The following is a 17379-nucleotide window of genomic DNA, read 5'->3' on the forward strand; positions in this document are numbered from 1 at the left end:
TGCATCATCTATTGGAGTTGCTCTTTTACATCTTTAAAATATATCATTTGTTGGAGTTGTCTCTTTTTTGAAGATGTAAAAGACACTTTTTGGAGATGTGAATTTTACATCTTCAAATTTACATCTTTTATAGAAGATGCTCTTGGCATCTTTGACTTTGCTATTTGCAATGTTTTTTAGTGTGTGCCATGTTGGTTGTGTGCTTTCTACCTATGCACTAGCCGGATATGTTTTTATTGTGTTTGTATCCATTTTGAGTAAATAAAATCCATGTTTTGCCGAAAAAGCCAACACTCAGTATAGTTTTTTTTAGCATATACTGTATATAGTTATTTTTCGAGAGGATCAGGTTTTTTTAGCAAACTTGAGATGAATACGTTTTTTTAGGCATACTCGAGAGGAATACATGTATAGCTTGCCTTTTCTTTGGTGGGCTCTGGGAGAGCACGCAAAACAACAGTACGAGCCCAGCCTGGAAAAAAGCCCATACACTTGGACCTTCTCCCCTTCCCATTTCCACCCGGTGATCTCGCCGCCGCGACGCACCACCGCCGGCGCTGACCTGCCGTGCCCAACATCCGCCTGCTCGAAGTGCCTCCTGTTTTTGCTTTTATTTGGAGCGTCTCCTCCGTGCTCAGCGGGCTACCGCCCTGCAGCAGATCCCGCGGCCCCGATGCCTCCTCCCGCCGCCCCGACGCCTCCTCCCGCCGAGCCGCTGCCAAATTCGCCAGATTCTACCTCCCCCGATGTTCGCGACCTGTCCCATGCTGCTTATGGTTTAGAGCTATGTCCTTATTTATTTTTCTGACGTGTTTTTGGTGCGGATGACCCAGGAGGAGGCTGAGGCGGATGCGGGAGGCACGCCGTCGAGGGCCGGGCCGGTGGGGACAGTAAGCTGGGGAACTGGGACCCTCGTCGGCGTATTCACCGGGCTTCTCTACGGCGGGGCCAAGGAGGCCAACGCCAACGTCGTAAGTTGCCGCCCCACTCCATTATAACATCCTCCTTTCTGTTACTGCCTCGTATGTAACCTTTGTGGATGTAAAAATGGAGCTGGTCAGTGATAATAATGAGAACACATATACAGGAACTAGAGTTCTAGTAGAATTTTGTAAAATTACAAAAATACAGACTGCCCCAACTTGTTTGGGTTTCAGCTCTAGCCTACCCCAACTTGTTTGAGACTAAAGGCTTTGTTGTTGTTGTTGTTGTTGTTGTTGTTGTAGTACAAAATACAGACTGCCTTCTGCGACAGTATTGAATCAGAACACATCTATAGGAAATTACTCCTCTCCTACGCAGGATTTGGTATCCCAAAATTTTGATTAGATGCTTACCCCTTTCTTTCTTTCTTTCTTTCTTTTTGTTGAGGATGATATTTCACTCCTTTCCCTCTAAATATTACTCCCTCTGTCTCACAATATAAGACGTTTTTGCAAGCTAACACAGCTTGCAAAAACGTCTTATATTATTATGAGACGGAGGGAGTAGCATGCTTTAGGCTAAAAGAATAACTTCTGTGAAAACTACATCCGTATCCTATTTTACAGAGCAAAGATGCTGAAGTGATGTTGAAGATGGGAAGCACCACAGACAAGCGCGAACAGTATAGGTTGATGAGAGATGCCATGGAGAAAAGGTTCATCCGCGTTGCCAAAGGCTCACTAGTTGGTGGTGCTCGCCTTGGGATGTTCACTGCAACTTTCTTTGGCATACAGAACCTTCTTATTGAGAACCGTGGGGTGCATGATGTATTCAACATTGCTGGAGCTGGCTCGGCTACCGCAGCTGCTTTTGGGCTTATATGTATGTATTTCACCATATAAAATCTTGGGTTTTAGTTGCACTTGGTTAAAACGTCGCATTGGTCACCGAAAAACATTTACTTATTATCATATATTATCATAGTTTATAACTTGAAAAGCTTATGAAATGTGTTTGCTACAGTATGAATTACATACAGAAGAGTACAAAAGTGAGTAAAGTAGAATATAAAGCAGCACCGCATTCATTATTACTCCCTCCGTTCCTAAATACTTGTCTTTCTAGAGATTTCAACAAGTGACTACATACGGCGCAAAATGAGTGAATCTACACTTTAAAATATGTCTACATACATCCGTATGTTGAGTCCATTTAAAATGCCTAGAAAGACAAGTATTTGGGAACGGAGGGAGTAGAAGTTTACCAGATATACCCTCAGTGTGCTATGGGCCTATGGCTAATCCTGGTTTGTAACTAGTATTCTATGTTTAATATTTTGTTGTGTGCCATGATGAAATTATCAGTTATCACAGGCTATTTAGTTTAACTGTAAGGTTGGCTGCCTCTAGGGGCCTTCTATGGCTATGTGGCCCCTAACGTTTGATGATTGCAGTATCGGATATATGTTTTGATGGAATTGGCCTGCCAAGATGCGTCTAATAGGTGTTTTACATCAATCAAGATACTTGATTTTTTTTTTCATTACTTTACTTAGTGGAGGAGGAATTCATATAATAATGTTTGCCTAAATATCTTGATGATTCTTGATATCCATAATCAGCATATATCTTCAGAAACTGTAAATAATATTATCTTTTGTATTTACTATTGATAACTGATATCGCTCAGTATACTGGATTCATCTGAACTGATGTCTATACCCTCAGTGCCTGGTTCACCAATGTGGCGTGCAAGGAATGTATTGGTTGGATCTGCTCTCGGTGCCGGAATTTGCTTTCCCCTTGGTATTCTCATCTCCGTATACTTTTAGTGGTTATCAATACTAGCTTTCTCGAATGTACAGATCATTCTTTTTGTTTTTATGGACCTTCGTTTGTGGGCTTTTGAGTTATGAACCTTTGTTTGTGGGCTGTTTAGTTATGGACCTTTGTTTGTGAGCTGTTTAGTTATGGACCTGCTGATGCAACTATTAATAGATGTCTAATATCCTCTATGGTAGTATAGAATTTAGTGCAAAGTAAATGAATTGTTTAGCATCTTTGTGAAATGCTTTCTTCCATACTTAATTGTAGCCCTCGTGTTTCATTCTTTTAAGAATGTTTGAACTTGTCTCATTATGGGTAGCTTATAATTTCACCTTTTCACATCTTCAGCTTAGCCTTGAAATGTAGAAGTTTGATGCTACCTTCTCATTATGTACTTTGTGCCCAAATCTCAGTCACCTAGGTTCCTTCTTCATGTGGGGGGATGCGTTAACAAGTGTTATTATTATTAGAAAGCACATGCACATAATCCATTTGTATACAACCATCTTGACATAAGCATCTGCATTACCAAGTTAGCAGCGTCATGTCATTCTTAAACAATGGTTATTATACACCATGTGAACTAGTTATGGCGTGGTTATTTGCTCAAGAAGCTCACCTTGGGAATTCTTCTACAGGTTGGGTACAGTTGAAGCTGGCAGAGAAGGCCAATCTTGAGATTGAAAATTCAAAATCGCCATCAGATTTACAAGGCAATCAAAGTCGTGTGGGGGCTGCTATAGACAGACTAGAGAACAGCCTGAGGAAGTAACAGTTTGTACCCATGCAAGGAGCCAAGGATCTGTTGTCAACACCCACGGCTATTTCGCTTTTGTTTTGTTCATGTACTTTTCATAGGAATGCAGTTACTTTTTGAAGTGGTAATGGCAGCAAGGGAAACTGTCTCTTGTATGAAGATAAATTTGGATACAAACACTCTTTACTTGCTGGAGCTGGGATATTTCTAGTTAAGGTGCCTGTTTGGGTGTTTGTGCCATGATGACCTCTATGATCAGCATTGTGCATAGTATTAGTATTCATGACTTCTCGTCAGCTTGACAATACCTCGGAAGGATGCTGCCATCTCTTATTTTCTTGGAAAGTTTGTATCGGTGATCCATCACAAACTATGCTTGTTTGGTTTGATGCCCATGTATGCTAAATTTTGCCTTGGCAGAATTTTGTCACCAATTTTCTTGCACATGAATTGTCCTGTAAAGCTGGAGGAGATAAAACAGAAGCTAAAATTTGGACAAATCAGTCAGCCTTCACGGCATCGGACACGGTAGGCAGTACTAGCCCACGTCAAAACCTTAGCAGATATAAGGAATATTTGGTTAGGCTTAACTTTGGCTCAGCCAAAAGAACAGAAACAGGTGCTTTTCGTCTTTAAGCCAAACTTCAAAAGGCAAAGTAAGCCGAACCAAACACCCCCTTACACAAGACACACCGTTATGCTGCAAGAACACGACAGATCAACCGGTGTTTCATCCGACACACCCCAGGGTTAAGGACTGAAGTGCAGCCCCAATCCCAAAAAGGACTGCAGTGCAGATGAAATATAAGAGCAACTGAGTTTGAAACATGGCAGTATTTCAACAGGAACATTCTTTAATGTTCAGACAAGACATTTACCATGGATCTGGATACGATAAGCCAATCCTCATCTTGATATTTGTTCCACAATCCACATATCCCGGTATCAGTTGGCATATACTCAAACATGTAAAAGGAAATTACATAACTGATACTGGATAACCAAGTCCGAGACACTAAAGAACCAAAATCTGAATTACAACACCAGTTTTGATACCAATAAGGCTGCAACTTAATGCCCAAAGAAGTACCACAATTTAACTAACATCGTTGTAGAAGCTAGGCTCCAATCGACGTGGACTTCTGTCGGCCATCTGGAATGGCAAAAAGCATAATTGGTTTGGACGACCGGATAAATGGAACATCACACCTGTAATAGCCTTTCCTTTCGAGCTGTATAACTTCTCCTTTCTTCACGTTCCGCATGTTCGGGTCTCCAAGAGCTAAAGCTTCTCGCCGAGTGCAAGGGTTGAGATTGTCAAGGAAGTCCTCATCTTCTTCCAGCTGCAAAATGTGCTAGATATTAGAATCTAAAGTACATGAAGATACCACTCAATGATGGAATGAGACATGGACACAATGATGGAAGAGACAACTCATCCAAGAAACATCATGACATACATATAACACTAGTAGGACAGAATATGGATAGGTTGCCATGTTGAGTTCCGAAGGACCAACCAATTCATCAAAAGTCTCAAGCTGTTGACTGTTGAGGTAATATAAGTTGGCCAAACCACGCATAGTTAAAAACACAATAACTGTGCTACTTTAGTACTATGTAACTAGTCCAAGTGAAAAAGCCTAACTAGTCTAAGTGAAAAAGCATGCATACTACTAGAACAATAGCACAAAACACGCGTAGTTGAAAACATAGTAACTGTGCCACAGAAGTACCTAACTAGTCTAAGTGAAAAAGCATGCATACTATTAGAACGATAGCACATATGTAGTATAAGAATATGGTTCTGGTAACCATGTGGTTGCATGCCTACCAAGATGAACTTAGAACATGAGTTCTTACCTTCTTCTTATTAATTAGGTAGTCAAAATCTACCAAAGAGAGAGACACAAGATCTTCAATATCTGATAGCCATGTTAGTTTCAGCTTTGTCATCTTCACTGACCCTTCAAGATGGAGTTCACCAACTAGTTGAGTAACTGTTCCATTATCTGTCTTGATTTCTCTAATGATAGCATTTCCCCAGTCCATCAAAGTAACTTCCTCGCCCACGCTAACGACTGATGCATCAGCATACTCTAGCCAAATTCTGTTTGCAAACGCCGTAGCCTTCTTTCCAGCACCCTCGTGTTTCTTGTGCCTTGGTAAGATTCGAACAAATGGTTCCTCTGGACCATTAGTAAGGGTAAAAAGCACACGTTTGTCTTTCAGCACAGCAGTATGCCTTCCACACACAGGATCAACTATCTTCTTGTTGATTGTCCAGAGTTTATCCCACTCCATAAGATTGAGATTTTTTGAAGCACCCTTCACAAATAGGAAATACAAAAAAAAGAAAAAGGGAGTTAATAACTCGGTTACTCAGATACACATATAGTTGCAAGATCATGAAGAGCAACTTGTTAGAAAATTACCTGCTCCAGTATAAATTGGATCAATGCTTCAATCTTCAAGCCACGGCGTACAATGCCTTGTACAGTGGGAAAGCGTGCGTCAGTCCAGTCCTCCACCATATTGTTTTGGACGAACCACAGAAGCTTGCGCTTGCTAAGAACGGTATAAACCATATTCAGCCTGCTGAACTCATAGATTTCTACCCTCCGCAGGCCCATGTCTTGAAGGATACAATAGTACTGTGCATTCCGATCATGGTATTCGCTTGAACGAAGAGCATGAGTCACACCTTCTAGTGCATCAACAAATGGGCAAGCGAAGTCATAAGTTGGATAGACCTTGTATTTTGAGCCAACGCGATGATGGGGATCAGGGTTGCAACGGTAGTAAACAGGATCTCGAAGTGATTTGTTTGGGTCCTGCATGTCAAGTTTACCACGTACACAGCACTCGGTACCCCTTTTGGTGCCATTAACCATCTCTTTCCACAGCGACAAGTTCTCCTCGACATTACTGTTTCTACGTTTAGATTCCACACCATCCATCCTTTCACTCCTCATTTGCTCCTTGGGTGTATCATCAACATATGCCTTTCCCTGCTTAATCAAACTTTCAGCCATTTCCATTAGCTTTGGAAAATGATCTGATGTGTATGTAACTACATCGTATTTAACCCCAAGTGTCTCAATATCTTTCAGGACATTCTCAACAAATTCATTGCTTTCTTTAGAAGGATTTGTGTCATCAAATCGAACTATTAAACGCCCTTTATATCTTTCTGCAAAATACTTGTTCAACAGTGCAGCCTTTGCATGACCTATGTGGAGATACCCACTAGGCTCTGGGGCAAAACGAACGCAAACCTCCCCGACTTTAGCACCTGGGAGATCCATTTCATGACCTGACGTATTCTCCTTCAAACCAGGCACCTTTTCTTTCAAGCTTGGCGCAGGAGATTTGCCAATTCCGCGTTTTCCAACATAAGCAGATGTAACTTCATCTAGCGCGTCTGCATAGTCTGCAGCTACGCTGTTGAACCAGCGGACAAGGCTCTGATATTTCTTTGACCTCCTTAGACTTTCCCATCGTTGACCAGTTCCTGAGGAAAAGAGTTGTTAGAGAGGGAGGGAGAGAGAGAGAGAGAGAGAGAGAGAGAGAGAGAGAGAGACCAATAAATTACTCAACAATGAAAGCCAGAAAATTACCTGTGAGATTTGACCACACAACAATGTCAGCAATTGATAGACCATAACCAACCAAAAAGGTTCGAGATGCCAAGTATCCATCAAGAAATGAGCAAGCAGCTTCAAATTCAGAGCCTGACAGAATGAGTGGTGCATACTCGAGCCATTGGTCAACCTACAGATGTGAAAACAATAGCAACTCAGGAAATAGTGAGATGATCTTGAAAATCAATTACAAACACCATAAAAGCAGAACATACATGTGCTGCCTGAATATCGTCTTGGCCATAGAAGCTGGAAAGAGATGCAGCACGTGCAATGTACCGGAGAATTGTGTTGACACCATGTATAAAATCCCTGTACAGAATCATGATAGATTCATTGAGACACTACAACGTACCAAACAAAAATACTGCGATATTTCACCAATAAAACTGTTTTGATTGACACATCATGTTCTAACAGTCATCAGTTCCATCACAATAATTTCCTTGAACCAAGAATATTAGGACGAGGAGATTAAAATAAGAGCTAATCTTCAGAGTCGACTACAGGAACTATTCAAACATTTATCATGGCAGTAAAGTGTCCACAGTAATTGTAACATAAGGAATGTAGCAGTTAATCGGAGAGAAACGAGAGAATTATACTTGAACATTTATCACTTACCCAGAACTGAAGTGTAGTGTGGGCACTGAACCTGAGGCAAGGGTTGGATCAATGATTAGGGGAACACCTGCAATCTTAGCAGCCGAAATGATGGAAAGTGGTGGGCTGTCCTGGGGGAAAGCTAGTTTGAGCTCCATTCAGTCCCTTGCAAGCCAAAGAGCGGAAACCTGCCAATGGCAGATAAATGTTGGGGATCAATGAATAAGTTATGATTCGCACACATGTTTATCTTTTGATTTTCACAAGCAGAATAGATGCATTGACCCCATGAGTTAGCAAAGATGTAAAAGTAAAACTTGATCGTTGGAACATTAGTTAGGTCAAGCAGATTTCAGAAGAACCGAATTAGCAGTTAGAGCGATTAAACCTTTCGACTATAAATTGCTTTAAACAAATTGCAAGCCTTTGACTGACAATGACCACACTTCAAGCTGTGACGCAACTCTCACGGGATCATCGCATGAGCAACAGTCGTTACTAATTTCTATAGAGATAAAAACAAGAAGAAAACGCACTTTGCGGCAAGCAGACTGTCCCGAGTTCACAAGAGATAAAGTTTCTCTTAGACTTATATTTTGAGATGACACGGCATCAGATCAAGGTCTGAGACCGAAGCTGGGGCATGGAGAAGGGGCGGATCTAGATGGCGTGGGTGTACACCGGCACAAAAACTTGAGGTTAATTGGTTTGGGTTTAAGCAACAATTGGGCGACTGTAAAGCTTATACCTGAAAATCCGATGTCCAAGATGGCGGACCGGGTGGAGACAGCAGGGACGGCGATGGCGGCGGCGAGCCGCGTGACAACGCGGAGGGGTCAGGAGGAGGCGGAGGTGGTGACGGCGGGCGGCGGCTATAGGGACTAGGGCACCGCGGTAGACCAGAAGAGATTTATTAATGGCCGCATCGGGTCGGGTTGGACTAGGGACGGGTGGGTCAGCTCGACTCGGCAGCAGGTCGAGCGGCTCGCGAGCCCGGCAAGGCAGCCGCTGCCATGTGGGCCAATGGGGCAACGAGCAGCGTGGCATTGAGAACATCAAAAAAACAATAGTAACGTACTCCCTCCGTCCTTTAAAGAGTGTACTTCCAACTTTCTTAGAAAGTCAAACTTTTTTATATTTGACCGTGTTTATATAATAATACATCAACATTTATGCCATCAAATTAGTAGCATTAGATTCGTGATAAAATATACTTTCATCATATACCTATTTGATTTCATAAACATTGATATATTTTTGCACAAACTCGGTCAAACTTTGAAATAGTTTGACCCTCCAACAAAGTTGGAAGTACACTCTTTAAAGGACGGAGGGAAGTACATTCTTTAAAGGACGGAGGGAGTAGGCATCAAGGGCGCTACCTAGTGATAGCCACGTCCTCACGGCTACTGTTCACCTGTCTTTTTTCCGAGAATATTCACCTGTCTTTACTATGTTGGTTTTACTATGCTGAACAAGAGAGAAAAAAAAGATGAAAACGCATCCAGCGATGAAAACCCTAGACTATTGTTTCCCCCAATCCTGTTGCCGCACGCTCACCCTCCCGTGCTCGTCCTCCCTCCTCTCCACCTCCACGCCCCTGCTTCCCCACGTCCCTCCTCTCTTCCGCCTCCCTCCTCCTTCCCGGATCTCCACCATAATCCCCATCACCGCCACCCACTCGTCTCCTCCTCTCTTCTGCCTTCCTCCCCCTTCCCGATCTCTATATCAGCGGCGGCGTGAGGAAAGCGGCAGTGACGGAGACGCTCCGGTGGCGGCGGTGCAAGGGAAGCGGCGGGGACGGAGACGCTCCAGTGGCGGCGGCGCTCGGGCGCATGATAACGGCGGCGGGAGCGGCTTATCCGGGCCCCAATCTGGGGGTTCAGTTCCATGGCACTGATGGTTTTCTTCGTCTACGATGTCGGGGCCGAGCTGGCGTTCCACATCGACAACTATTCCCGCCACCGAACGCTCGACGATGGGGCGAGATGGTGGAAGCATTGGTGATGGAAGCTGACCGTGCGGGGTGGTGGAACAACGGTGTAAGGGCATTCTTGTCCCTTAGTAGTTTTGGTGATTGATGACAATGCTTTTGCGGACTAATCGTGTGTACTGAGCTTTTCAGATATATCATGACTAAACACAAAACGATTTGATGCCCCTCGAAGATTATTGAAGACGGCATTTCTCTAAGGTTCTTTTCGGTGGAGTTGAGTTGTAGGAAAGCCGTACTATTAAGAGGGGGTCCGCTTTGGAAAGGTTTGGGTGGAATCTCACGTACACGTCCCTTTTGCACCGGCTTTCCTTTGACTCTTTGGAGTTCTCCTCCGTCTCACCTTGTCTATGCGAAATGAAGGACTCCGAGTTGCTCTTCTCAGGCTGGCGGTAGTACTACTCCTCTGAGCGGTACTACCGCATGAGCCAGCGGTAGTACCGGGCTCCGGCACGGTAGTACCGTGGGCTTCCACGGTAGTACCGCTCCTCCTAAGCGGTAGTACCATGAGTTCTGGCCTGGCGCCGCTGCACAAGCGGTAGTAGGGGTGGATGTAATTTTTTACATCAGTGCCCTACGCGGCAGTACCGTGCTGCGGCGCGGTAGTACCGTGTCGCCTGGCCAGGTACAGCAGCAGGAGCGGAGGTAGGGGCGGATGTAATTTTTTACATCCGCACCCTTCACGGTAGTACCGCACCCCTGGTTCGCGGTAGTACCATGTCGGATTTTCGCATCGATAAAATCTCAGCGGAGGTAGTCACGGATGTAATTTTTTACATCCGTGCCTGGACTGTGGCTGCCCTGCGGTAGTACCGCACAGGGTCGCGGTAGTACCGCGCATGCGGTTCTACCGCACCCTGTATGTGCTCTTCTGTTCAGGTCCAGGCTCTGCCGCGCCCACGGTAGTACCGCGGTCCGCCGCGGTAGTACCGCAGGCCCGTGCGGTAGTACCGCTCTTGTGGTGCGGTAATACCGCGGGTCGCGGGCTGAGTGGTGGGTAACGGTTGGATTTGTCCCCCCACTATATAAGGGGGTCTTCTTCTCCAAGAAGACCCACCTCTTCCATCCCTAAGCTCCATTGTTGCTCCAAGCTCCATTTTCGCCCGATCTCTCTCCCTAGCCAATCAAACTTGTTGATTTGCTCGGGATTGGTTGAGAAGCCCCGATGTACACTTCCACCAAGAGAATTTGATTTCCCCCACTAATCCCTAACGGATCTTGTTACTCTTGGGTGTTTGAGCACCCTAGACGGTTGAGGTCACCTCGAAGCCATAGTCCATTATGGTGAAGCTTCGTGGTGTCATTGGGAGCCTCCAATTAAGTTGTGGAGGTTGCCCCAACCTTGTTTGTAAAGGTTTGGTCGCCGCCTTCAAGGGCACCAATAGTGGAATCACGGCATCTCGCATTGTGTGAGGGCGTGAGGAGAATACGGTGGCCCTAGTGGCTTCTTGGGGAGCATTGTGCCTCCACACCGCTCTAACGGAGACGTACTTCCCCTCAAAAGGAAGGAACTTCGGTAACACATCCTCGTCTCCACCGGCTCCACTCTTGATTATCTCGCGCCTTTACTTTTGCAAGCTTACTTGTGTTATATCCCTTGCTTGCTTGTGTGCTTGTTGTTGTTGCATCATATAGGTTGTTCACCTAGTTGCATATCTAGACAACCTACTTTGATGCAAAGTTTAATTTGGTAAAGAAAAGCTAAAAATTGTTAGTTGCCTATTCACCCCCACCCCCCTCTAGTCAACTATATCGATCCTTTCAATTGATATCAGAGTCTCGTCTCTTTATTAAGGACTTTGTCGTCCGAAGAGTATGGTTGACACCATAGACGGTGGGGAGGAGGAACACTCCGGTGTGAATCCGATCTCCTCTACGGTTGATGGGGAAGCCTCGGTGTCCCGTGAGGAATTCAATGTGGCCTTGGACACATTGAAAACCTCCATGACAACCAAGGTTGAAAGCATGTTTAATAAATTCTTAGAAGGACTTAAACTACCTACCTCACCGTTGCAAGTGGGTGATCCCACTAACAAGGTGATGGATGCTAACTCCAACAAGGGGGAAGCTAATAGTGAGAAGGGTCCTTCTACTAGTGGTAGAAATGGCACCGGCATCTTTGCCCATGTGGAACCTCCAACTTATGGAGGACCGATTCCCTCTACTCATTTAAATCATGCCGGCCCTCCTCCTAAGATTGTGAAAAATAAGGATTTTGATTCTTGGGTGTATCGCTTCAAGCGTCATTTAAATCATGTGGATACTAATCTTTGCAGAATCATTGAAGAAGGTTTCTATCCACATGACCGAAGCAACTTCACCCCTAGTGAAGCAGTGGATAATCAATTCAATGAGAATGCTCTCTTCATCATCCAAGATGCTATCCTTCCCGAAGATCTCCCTCATCCCCGACCCCATGCCATGGCCAAAGACGCATGGCAATGCGTTGTGTCTCTCTATCGGGGAAGTGCAAGCATTCAACGCTCCAACTATAAAGTGGTGCAAGATGAAGCCGATGAGTTTGCAATGAAAGAAGATGAAGAACCTCGTGAGCTCTTTCGGAGAGTAACCAAACTCGCGGTCTCACTCCGAGATCATGGGAGCAAGGACACGGATGACAATTGGATCAAGTGCAAGTTCCTCAAGGCCATGATGCCCTACAACAAGGCCATGTCCTCCGTCATTCGTCAAAGACCGGATTTCCACTCCATGACCTCAAGTGAAGTGTTGGATGAGTTCGTTGCAATGAGCATCTTGGACAAGACCGCCGACAACGCGGTGCTCCCCTCTCAAAGGGCAAAGAAGCCCAACCTTGCCTTGAAGGCCGAGGTTATTGTGGAAGAAGAGGAAGAATAGGAAGATGAGGAGAGCAACCCCGAAGATACAAAATATGATTATCATGAGCACATGGCTCTTGCTTCAAGGCAATTTTGGAGCAAGAAGAACTCAAGGCCCAATTTCAACAAGACCAACTCAAGTGGCTTCAAGGGCAAGCAACGAGTAAGAACTTGTTACAACTGTGGCAATGTGAGCCATTTCGTTGCGGATTGTCCTTACGAGAAGCGGGAAGACAATGGTGGCAAGCTCATTCGAAAAGACAAAGCAAAGTCCTTCCCTAACAAGAACAACTTCACCAAAAAGGCTCCTACTCGAGGGTTGGTGGTTCAAGAAGAATACCGTGAGGATGACAATGATGATGAAGATAGTGAAGCAATGGCCATGGCATCTGTTGCCATTGCCACAACTCCCCAGATGTCTCTCTTCGATTCACCCAACGAGAACATTACCGCCAAGTGCCTCATGGCCAAAGCCTCTAACAAGGTAACCCCCAACATCAAAACCACCATCATTACTAATCCCTCTTTGACGGGTTGCATTGATGAATATGAGGGGTCTAATGAGGATGTTAATGAATTTGAGTCCTTTATGATTAAGCTCAAGGGCAAATCCAAGAAGCACTTTGTTGCTCTCTTGGAACAACTTGGTGAAGCCAATGACATGATCGAGGCTCACGAAGAAACCATCTCTAAGATGGAAGGTCATAGTCATGACTATGCCGATGAGATATCGGATCTCTCTATGCTCTTGAGGAAGAGCATGGGCATTGTTTGGCTCTTGAGGAGTCACACAACGATGACCATACTAAGTTAAAGAAAGATCTTGATCATGCACTTGTTGTGTCTCGTGTGCTAACTTCCGAGAAGGCTAAACTTGGGGTTGATCATGCTAGACTCAAGGAGGAGTCTGATGTACTTGACAAGGCCCACAAGGTCTTGAAGGGTGCTCATGCTAACCTCAAGGAGTCTCATGCTCAACTCCAAGTTAAGCTAACCAAGGAAAAGGCCACCTTTCCTCATATGGTATTAATTGATAATGCATATGCCACTAACCCGTGTTGTGAGCATGTGCATCTTGTGGAGGAGAATGCCAAGTTGAAGGATCAACTTGAGAAAGGCCTTGTGACATGCATTCAAGGTGAGAAGAACCTCAACGACCTTTTGAGCAATCAAAAGGAAGTTGTGGCCAAGGAGGGAATTGGGTTCGCACCCAAGTCCAAGAACAAGAAGAAGAACGACAAGACCAAACGACCTCCTCCTCTCAAGAAAACTTTTGTGAAAGAGCGAGAGGGTGCTCCTAAGGAGAAGAAGAAAAATGTGAAGGGTGTTGATGTCAAAAAGGGCAAAACCACCTCCTCCAACAAAGCCGACGACTTTAACCCTTCTTATGTGTTGTGTCGTGCTAGTGATGGGCATGTTTATGCTAAATTTGTTGGTTCTCCTTATGAGTACATTGAATGGTCTATTTGGGTTCCTAAGACCCTTGTTACTAACATCAAAGGACCCATTACAAAATGGGTACCTAAAACCAAGCATTGATCTCGTGTAGGTGTTTGCTTCTGGTGGGGGATCATGGTTGCTCGATAGTGGAGCAACGAATCATACGACCGGAAGCAAGGACTTGGTGGTGGACGTGCACAAGATTCCTTCTATGCCCATCAATGTCTAGTGGGGTGATGCCTCATCTTCTAAGGTATTGGGTCTTGGCAAGGTTGTCATTTCTCATGATCTAACGACCGAGAAAGTCATGCTTGTTGAGTCCCTTGCATTCAATCTTCTTTCCGTTCGTCAACTTGCACTCATGGGCTTTGCCACTTTCTTTTATATTGATTCCGTGGCCCTCTTATGGAGCAAGACTCTTAAAGTAGCCTTTGTTGGGCATGTCGAGAATGGTCTTTATGTGATTAACTTTTCGGAGCAACCCACTAAGACCGCGACATGCCTAATGGCTAAAGTTGATGTGGGATGGCTTTGGCATCGCCGTTTAGCCCATGTCAATATGAGATCTTTGCAAAGTCTTCTCAAGGGGGACCATGTCCGTGGACTAACAAATGTTAGTTTTGCCAAAGATCGTGCTTGCAGTGCTTGTATTGAAGGAAAGCTTCATGAGAAGGCTCACCCTCCCACGACTATCATTTACTTGAAGAGACCCTTGGAGCTCCTGCACATGGATCTCTTTGGGCCTCCATCCTTTGATAGTCTTGGAGGTAGAAAGTATTGCTTGGTGATTGTGGATGATTATTCAAGATACACTTGGGTATATTTCTTCAAGAGGAAGAGTGAAACTCAACAAACCGTCATCGACTTTGCAAATGACGCTCCACGTCAACATGATGCAAAGATCTTGACAATAAGAAGTGACAACGGCACCGAGTTCAAGAACTACACCTTGGATGAGTTTCTTAGTGATGAGGGGATCAAGCATCAATATGCCGCACCATATACCCCTCAACAAAATGGTGTCGCGGAGAGGAAGAACCGGACGTTGATGGATGCGGCAAGGACCATGATGGCGGAGTTCAAGTATCCATACAACTTTTGGGCTGAAGCCATCAACACAGCATGTCATGCATCCAATCGGCTCTATCCCCGCAAAGGCTTGAACAAGACTCCTTATGAAATACTTACCGGTAACAAGCCCAACCTCAAGTACTTCCGGGTGTTCGGGTGTAAGTGTTTCATTCTCAAGAAAGGTGTTCGTTTGTCTAAATTTGAGGCTAGAGCTTATGAGGGCATATTTGTTGGTTATGCTACAAACTCTCATGCTTACCGTGTCCTTAACAAGTCCACCGGACTCATTGAGGAGACGTGTAACGTGGAGTTTGATGAAAATAACGGCTCCCAAGTGGAGCAAAGTGGTACTTGTGACGTAGGTGATGAAATTCCTCCCCAAGCCATAAGAAGAATGGGTATTGGTGATATTGTACCCATTGAGGAACCCCTTGTGGTCGAAGGAGAAGGACAATGCTCCACTCTAATGGAGCCATCACCTCCCCAAGACCCACACGCTTCCGAAGAACAAAGTAAAGGCCCTCAACCTCATGAACAAGACCAAGGGCAAGATCAACCTCAAGATGGTGGTGAACCACCAAATGATGCCCAAGGTCAAGTTCTCCCCCTCGAGCAAGTTCAAGATCTAGAACAAGCTCAAGACGGCGCTCAGGATAATCAAGTTAATCCTCCTCCTTCCACATCTGAGGAGGAATTAGAGCGTCGTGCCGCGAAGATTGCTTCCAAGCTCAGCACCCAAGGTCATCTCATGGAGATCGTGGTTGGAAGCCTAAGAAAGGGGGTAAGCACTTGTAGACAATTAGCAAACTATTGTGAACATCACGCGTTTGTCTCTTGTGTTGAACCCCAAAAGGTCTATGAGGCGCTCGAAGATTCGGATTGGCTCAATGCCATGCATGAAGAACTCAACAACTTCGAGTACAACAAGGTGTGGAGACTAGTCCCAAGGCCGTCGAGAAACTACAATGTCATTGGAACCAAGTGGATATTCAAGAACAAGCAAGATGCTCATGGGAACATCATTCGCAACAAGGCAAGATTGGTAGCACAAGGTTACTCCCAAGTCGAGGGTATCGACTACAGTGAAACCTTCACTCCTGTTGCTCGCCTTGAATCCATTCGTTTGTTGATTGCTTATGCTTCCCATCACAACTTTAAGTTACAACAAATGGATGTGAAGAGTGCTTTTCTTAATGGTCCTATTAATGAGTTGGTTTATGTCAAGCAACCCCCCGGGTCCGAGGATCCCTACTTCCCGGATCATGTGTATCAACTCGATAAGGCACTCTATGGCCTTAAGAAAGCCCCACGTGCGTGGTACAACCACCTTACCGAGTTGTTACAAGATCATGGATTTGAGGTTGGGCAAATCGACCCCACTCTTTTTACTAAGAAGGTCAAAGGGGAGTTGTTTGTATGCCAACTATATGTTGATGATATTATCTTTGGTTCCCCTAACAAAGCTTTCAATGAGGAATTTGCCGCTCTCATGACCTCTAAGTTCAAGGTGTCTTTGATGGGAGAGTTGAAGTTCTTCCTTGGTTTCGATATCAAGCAAAGAAGAGAAGGTACCTTCATCAACCAAGCCAAATACACTCAAGACATGGTCAAAAGATTCAAGCTAAGTGATGTCAAGTCAGCTTCTACTCCAATGCCTACCAAGTGCCAACTTGACATTGATCCCAATGGTAAAGCGGTGGATCAAAAGGTATCGCTCCATGATTGGCTCCTTGCTTTACCTTTGTGCATCTAGACCGGATATCATCACTACAAAAGAAAGACAGATCCGTGACATTTTGGGCCGAACGAATTTTTTTCTATCATACATATGACACTTCTATGATGATAATTGTGACAAAACACGGTATCATCATAAATGCGATGGGCTCCTACTTCTATGACAAAAAATCATGACAGAAAATGGCTTTTCGTCTTGGGCGGGCCGGAGACGCAGCTGCATGACATTCTTTGGGCCGCCCATGACGGAAAAAACCGTGGTAGAAGCGAGGGGGAGGAATATTTCGGGGAGTTGCCGGTTACGGTGGGAGGTCGGGGGCCGAGTGATGCGTGTTTCTCTCGTACACGTATGCGCGTGTGTGCGAGGCATTGGCTCTAACTGAACTCGAGCGATTGCACTACAGGCTACGCGTTACTGAACCCGTGCGATCGATCGATGGCTGTTAACTGAACCCGATCGAGCGATTCCTTCGCTACTGCTGCTAACTGAAGCCGATCGATTGGATGAACAGTGAGTGTTGCGGGGGGTTTGGATGAACAGTGAGCG

General features: G+C 45.0%; 2 protein-coding genes across 2 annotated transcripts; one reads left to right on the forward strand and one right to left on the reverse strand.

Annotated features, from left to right (window-relative positions):
* Nucleotides 1-455: 455 nt before the first annotated feature.
* LOC119275833 lies at nucleotides 456-3814 on the forward strand. The gene is made up of 5 exons (XM_037556757.1): nucleotides 456-748; nucleotides 834-971; nucleotides 1551-1806; nucleotides 2652-2729; nucleotides 3389-3814. Exons 1-5 carry the CDS (start codon nucleotides 674-676, stop codon nucleotides 3520-3522), a joined length of 681 nt encoding a protein of 226 aa, XP_037412654.1. The 5' UTR covers nucleotides 456-673; the 3' UTR covers nucleotides 3523-3814.
* A 579-nt stretch (nucleotides 3815-4393) lies between these two features.
* Nucleotides 4394-8688, reverse strand: LOC119275834 (glutamate--tRNA ligase, cytoplasmic-like). The gene is made up of 7 exons (XM_037556758.1): nucleotides 8503-8688; nucleotides 7776-7942; nucleotides 7367-7463; nucleotides 7128-7281; nucleotides 5943-7021; nucleotides 5371-5835; nucleotides 4394-4850 (listed from the first exon to the last, which is right to left on the reverse strand). The coding sequence occupies exons 2-7, from the start codon at nucleotides 7910-7912 to the stop codon at nucleotides 4626-4628; spliced, it is 2157 nt and encodes a 718-aa protein (XP_037412655.1). The 5' UTR covers nucleotides 7913-7942; nucleotides 8503-8688; the 3' UTR covers nucleotides 4394-4625.
* Nucleotides 8689-17379: the final 8691 nt, after the last annotated feature.

Source organism: Triticum dicoccoides, chromosome 3B (assembly GCF_002162155.2).
Source record: "Triticum dicoccoides isolate Atlit2015 ecotype Zavitan chromosome 3B, WEW_v2.0, whole genome shotgun sequence".
NCBI classification, from domain to species: domain Eukaryota; kingdom Viridiplantae; phylum Streptophyta; class Magnoliopsida; order Poales; family Poaceae; genus Triticum; species Triticum dicoccoides.

Excerpts from the sequence above, each read along its gene's own strand:
- LOC119275833 (XM_037556757.1), top strand. The coding sequence starts at position 674 with ATGCCTCCTCCCGCCGCCCCGACGCCTCCTCCCGCCGAGCCGCTGCCA. Across the intron at positions 749-833 it reads CAGATTCTACCTCCCCCGAT|GAGGAGGCTGAGGCGGATGC; the intron begins GTTCGCGACCTG and ends CGGATGACCCAG. Across the intron at positions 1,807-2,651 it reads AGCTGCTTTTGGGCTTATAT|TGCCTGGTTCACCAATGTGG; the intron begins GTATGTATTTCA and ends CTATACCCTCAG.
- LOC119275834 (XM_037556758.1), bottom strand. The coding sequence starts at position 7,912 with ATGGAGCTCAAACTAGCTTTCCCCCAGGACAGCCCACCACTTTCCATC. Across the intron at positions 7,464-7,775 it reads ACACTACACTTCAGTTCTGG|GGATTTTATACATGGTGTCA; the intron begins GTAAGTGATAAA and ends GATTCTGTACAG. Across the intron at positions 7,022-7,127 it reads TGTGTGGTCAAATCTCACAG|GAACTGGTCAACGATGGGAA; the intron begins GTAATTTTCTGG and ends TCTTTTCCTCAG.